Below are 6,216 nucleotides of genomic sequence, written 5' to 3'. Positions count from 1 at the left end.
AAATTTCTTTTTAATTTTTAGTCTGATTCAGATATTCCTCTTTATGAGTCGATAGCAGATAGAGCTTTATTGACAATAAAACTAAAGAACCGTTTCACTTTGCATTAGGGAGTTATAAATTCGTACAAGATCAAAAAGTAGACATTCATATTCATGTAATAACCAGTTGATCTATAAATCATTTAATCGAATCATAATGGTATATATTTTCAGCTCTACACAACAATCTTCATTCCTTTGTCATTGTGTTTAAAAGATTAAATAATACAGAAGTATCTGATTTATTACCAATCAAGGTATGTAAATATTTAAAGCCAGTTTCTAATTTATTCATTAACCAACCATAAAAATATTCAAATACCTGGTTTAATATTAATTTCTACTTCATACCAAAGACGATAAAGTGAATTCGAATTTTCATCTAATTCATTTAATGTTTTTGATGTTTCATTAGTTTGATTATTCTTAGATTTTGATGACATTTCCCCATCATTTTCATCATCACTATCTGAACTGAATAGACCAAAGTAGAATAATATAATAATAAGAAAAAAGAAAATAATTTACAAACTAATTAATCATCTGTTATCAGTAACCAGTGTGATACTCCTCAGGCTTTAGAGAGTTGATCTAATCCTATAGATCAAATTGCAATATGGTCGCTGCACTAAATAGTTTGACAGTACAGTCAGTCATTCCTAAGTTAAGAAGAATCTGTTACGTATATGCATCGGTTCAAGTTTCTTCGCTAATTTAACGCACTGAGATGAAATTATTGAGATGAATCCCAGAGTAGTATAGAAAGTAACAGCATCAGTAGCAGTAGAAAATATTAAACATATAAAATGTGATTAGACAAGAGAATGTAGGTTCGTAGATTAAAAGAATATAAAGTAATTTTAGGACTCAAAATCTCAGGAATGACAAAGAGTAAACGAAGCCCCTCCAGTTGCGGTACATGTTATTTAATTTTAGATAGTTTGAAATAATTTTGCAAGACTTCATGGATTTAGGTAGCGTGGTAATTAGTATTCATCGTATCTGTAACACTAGGTGACGGATTTTTTAATCAACAGGGAGTATCAGTCTTTTCAAGATTTCAGATATATGTTACTGAAGAATACAAGTGGCAAGAAATCTACATCCAGAATTTCTTATCGATTATTTCACACGGCGTTTAAGCGAGAATTATACGAAAATATTTAAATAGTATTTGTAGAATTTCTTATTACAATGAGTTATCTAAAATGAATTGTTTTCATTGAAGCCTTAGAACTTACTTATTACTCGGAGCATCTGCAACAAAAACTATAACACCACGAAAAGATCCTCGTCTTGACACAGAAACTTGAAATTTACATTCATCGGTACGACCAGACATAACTTCAATACGATTCATATGTTTCTGATTGTTTGGTATCCATTCAACAAGACCCTTAGGTAAATTTGTTTGCAGTTGGAAACGTTGCATTATTGAAGTTGAGTTAGGAACTTTAAGAGTGAACGTTTGTAACTGTTTTTGTTTTGAAACTTTACATATTTCATCATTTATATCACAAGCATTAATTGTAAATTCGAGATTAATTTTCCCAAGTGATAATGGTTTCAATACAATCCCATTTAATTGATATTCTAATTGACTGCCATCAGTAATATTTCGAAGAACAAGTTTAGTCTGTTAACAGGATGAAGAATGAAATGTTTAGTACTAAACAGAATGATTTTGTGAATAGTTACTATTTAAAGACAGTTTTTCGATAGAAGTTGAAGGAACATTGGAAACCAAAAAGTATTCGATAGCTATTTCGTTCTGCTTTAAGGGCCCATCAACAATATGCATTACTAACCAAGACGAAAGAAATTCGAGATCTTCTAGCCTTGTAGAAATTATTCCACTTTAGGACTAACGTGTTAGAACTTAAAGGTCTACAGTTTAAGTTTCATTCAACTTTCACCGTAGCATGATCTCTACCTAGTGCTGTCTAAAATTTATTTACATATTCCCTACTTGGTTGTTTTCACAGATAATGGCCTCCCAATATAATGTTGGAAATTTATGTAGAAGATAGTTATTGGCATATAAGTCAACATTCATAAGTTAATTGGCTTTGAGGATATTTTGCATTCTTTGAAGAGGTCGCCTATCGATTTTAAAAGAGATTATTGACTGTATAATCCATGCTAGCTTTCATTGATATACTCACTTATTTTACACATATTATAATGTTTGATTTCAGTGTCTTCATTTAAACCTAATCTACCTTAACTGGATTAAATAAACCAAAATGTGTAAATCATTAAGACAAACCGGTAGATAAGCATCTAGTCACTAGATAGCAACAAAATAGTGGTCAATGTTTACACTTAGAACAGACATTAGTTAAAAATAGCATCTTACACAATAGATAGCATAGAATAAGTCAAGCAGTTTACTGGTTGTAGCTTTTAGTTTTGCTTTATTCTATTTGTATATGTTCTCACCGTAAAACCAAAGAAAATAATATGATGGGACGTTTTAAAGATAAGTATTAATAATCTAATGTCTTGATTTTTACATGACTAGGATGAAGACAGTGAGCTTTAAAATGAACAGTATTATTTTAGACATCATTAGGAAGTAGTATATAAGTAACTCAGTAAATTAGTTATATTTATTAGTTATAGCAGTTCATCTTTTTGACACTGTAAATTGTATTCGTACGCTAAATTACTGACTAATTAATCATTAGAGCTACCTATTTTGATTTGTTCAGATCAGACCATTGGTCAATATAAGTGAAACATATCAAACATCGATGCTTTCGGATATAATTGTGATTTATGTTTAGAGTCAAATAAATCTTCATCTGTCATCTTTGATTTCTTCCTTGAATTAAGCTACATCAGTATCTTTGTTTAGTTATAACAAGTGGGAGCGGGATTAATTTGAAATATTTCTCCGACTATTGACCCAGTAAAGTTACTGCTTGAGTTACAGCAGAAACGACTTAAAAACTGGCATCAGACGTTAACCGGGATGTTGACCACAAAATTCTTTCAGTCTTCAATTAGTATTATTTTAACAAAAGTAGATTATGTCTTAAAGTCAGTTTCCAATTGGACTTCAATCTTAGTGCTTGATACGGTAGAAAAAGATTTATTTAAGACTCAATTGGCTGAACCACAAAATGGTTTCGTAGTTCGTGCTCTCCTTCGAGAGGTGATATGAAGTGAAGTTATCAATTAATTCAGTTTCACCTTATCAAAAACTTGAGCTGATTTTACTTTCATAAAAATGTTTTTGACGATCACTCGTTAATTTTCGGTGTTTGCTACCCATGAGTAAATTCCTTAAATCTGTATCAGAGCCATTCCCACTTGGTGTCTTTAACCATTCCTGATAGTCTAAAGAAGTTCCAAGACCACTCATCACTAAAAGTTTTTGTCCAATTTATCCGTGTTACTTCGTATTTTGATTTTGTAGAACACAAAAGACGTAGGAATTTAAAGTTTTAAAAACAATCACTACATTTAATTATTGATTTAAATCCTATTCCAAACTGCTATATATTAGTTAAATTATGCATAAAATCAGGTGTATCTAGGAAATAAGTATAAGCGAGTAGTAACTTACTTGACTTTCGGCTTCTCTTCTAGGTAAATATGTTATGGAGTATTGAACTGTTGTATTTGATGGTACATTTACGGTGGATGGTCCAGTAAACCATATTGGATTACCAATAAACTGTGAGGATAATTCCCAATCATACGCTGTTTTATTAACAATTGGTATTGGTTGAGTAATTGGATGATTTAGTGGTGATGTGAAAGTTAAAACCATTTTTTCATTACCAGGTAAAGCTACACATTCAATACGATAAAGTCGTATATCATCTGGACCTTGAATTACCAGTTTAGCTGACGTTAAACCGGGTTTATCAGCAAAGATTTTGAGAGGAAGAGGAAATGTGTCATCAGAATCTGTAAGTAGAAATAAGAGATCATTATTATTGGTATTTCCCAAACTTTTGTTTCATTTCAACAAATGTAGGAGTGAAAACAACAGAATTTCATCCTCAGTTTTAATATCACCATGTTTATTCTGCTTCAACAACAATCGTACATTTACAGCGTAATATTCCTTTTTGTCTTGGCAAACTGATGTTTGTGGTCTAATTTTACAGGTGAGTATTAGAAAAACACCTTGTAGTACTGAAAGTATGTTGGATAGAGATAGACCTTAAATACCCTCAAAACTGATAGTTAACAGAAATCTCAAGTTTACTAAATGTCTAGCTATCAGATAAATAACTAGATCAGTTAAATTATATTTATGAACAGATAGTCTCTCTGGTAAATTTAGATAATACAACGAGACGACGAAGTTTAGAAAACGACAGGATATGGATAAGCGCAATACATTGAGAAAAGCCCGATAGCACATTTAATTCTTAAAAATTATCAAACGAGAGACAAAAGTCAAAATAGACAATTCAGAATATAAGAAAACATAGGTTTAATAAAAGTGCAAATTATTTTTGAACAAATAAGGAGTAGGTGAACTTTCGTCTGGCTACAGTTTCAACAAACCTAAGTACTTTCAATAGACAACTTTTAAAGAAAACTAGAAATGTTGAGTTAAAAACAACCTTATTACCTTATACAAACTGTGTTAGATAGTGAGTATGGATAGCTCAGCTAACTCGATTTGTGAAAACATACGATGATGTGATGGAAATTATTGCTCGCATATAAAGAAATATCAGTGTAGGGTTGTGGAGATTGTTTAGTTTCAGTAAAATCATGAACCGATCAATGTTAGACTACCATTCAAAACCTGGAAACATTGGACGGCCAGTTCATCGCAGCATCATACTCGTCTTCAGTCTGCATCCACAACTCCAAACATGGGAATCGAACCAAGGACCTTCGGTACGTGTGAGAACGCTTAATCTATAGACTACTGAGCGGGCACGTAACAGTATTAATGTTTAACTTCAATCAGTGCACGATATTGGGCAATCATCCACCATTGTCATCGGTGGCCAACTACCCTACACTTGACAAGGTTGAACTTCATTGGTCACGGCTTCTCGCTAGAAAATCACTTGTTCACTAGTGATCTGATTAGATACGTATTTCCAAAGTTCTGTTAAGAGATTATGATCTATGAATTGAACCAAGTAATAGATGGTCTGGAGTGGGACTCACATTATCTTGCTTATTAACGTTATTCAGTTGAACATGCGAACCATTATACTTCTACTCAATAGGATACAAATATCATGTTTTCTCTAAAATATTTAGATCATGAGTCCTAGTCCATTTTTACAGTTGTAGAGGCACCCTACTGGAGTATCCAAACTCAGAGAGAAACAACTGCTCGATGCTTTCTTATTTTTAGCAGTCTTTTTACTGTTGTCCATATGTTGAGATAACTTTCAATCTATTTAGGTTGTAAAGGAGGATGGCTTTTTTCTGAAAGTTTGATTCTTTTGATGCCCAGTCCCACTAATTATTGGAAATACCTAATGACCTAGATGCCGATGATACAAGTTTTGTTAGACAGAGTAAATTAAAAGTCAGATGAGAATATTTTTATGATTATAAGCAAATGTGTAAGCAGTATGCAAGCAAGTGAATCATGACGTAATTTGTAAAAGAACAAAAAGATAAACAAAGTACATTTTCAAAGTATATGGTGAATATCTAAGTATACATAAAATAAGATTTCAAAATGATGAACAAAGTATTTAAACGAAAAGTAATGTATGGTATCTCCTGAATAAGACTAACAATTTGAAATGCTAGTGGACTACAAGTGAAGTTGACTTCAGTATTATGAAACAGAGTAATTTCATTTAGAAAACGTTAGCAGGTTCATACTGTTAAAACCAGTTCAATTTTAAAAAACAAAAAATTATCATAAAATGAAATTTACATCACACATATTATCATCAATACATTTTCATACCTAAATCCATAGAAATTGGCACATGTATTTTTGGTGGGACTTTGATCATATTTGAATCGATTTCTACACTATATATCAGATATCGAGATATATGTAATCTTTTCTGAAAAAATATTTAGAAAAAAAATGACGGGAAAATTTGGTATAAGTAAAACTTAAATGAAAACATATATTTTGTTTTCATAGTTGGAAGCATGAGTCAATTGAAGTTAGACCACCAAGGAAAACCTGGAGGCACTGGACGGCCGTTTCGTCGTATAGTA

General features: G+C 31.7%; 1 protein-coding gene across 1 annotated transcript in view; it reads right to left on the bottom strand.

The window, feature by feature from the left end:
- Positions 1-1,276: 1,276 nt before the first annotated feature.
- Positions 1,277-6,216, bottom strand: part of Smp_085990 (hypothetical protein) — a gene marked incomplete at both ends in the record, with an annotated part of 49,071 nt that continues 44,131 nt past the window's right edge. Inside the window, 2 exons of the mRNA XM_018790825.1 lie at positions 1,277-1,675; positions 3,614-3,960. Of these exons, the coding sequence (XP_018645845.1) occupies positions 1,277-1,675; positions 3,614-3,960 (746 nt within the window). The remainder of the gene's footprint in view (positions 1,676-3,613; positions 3,961-6,216) is intronic.

Source organism: Schistosoma mansoni (genome assembly GCF_000237925.1).
Source record: "Schistosoma mansoni, WGS project CABG00000000 data, supercontig 0013, strain Puerto Rico, whole genome shotgun sequence".
Classification (NCBI taxonomy): domain Eukaryota; kingdom Metazoa; phylum Platyhelminthes; class Trematoda; order Strigeidida; family Schistosomatidae; genus Schistosoma; species Schistosoma mansoni.
Note: the sequence above shows the minus strand (reverse complement) of the source record. Positions and strands in the feature narration are given on the sequence as shown.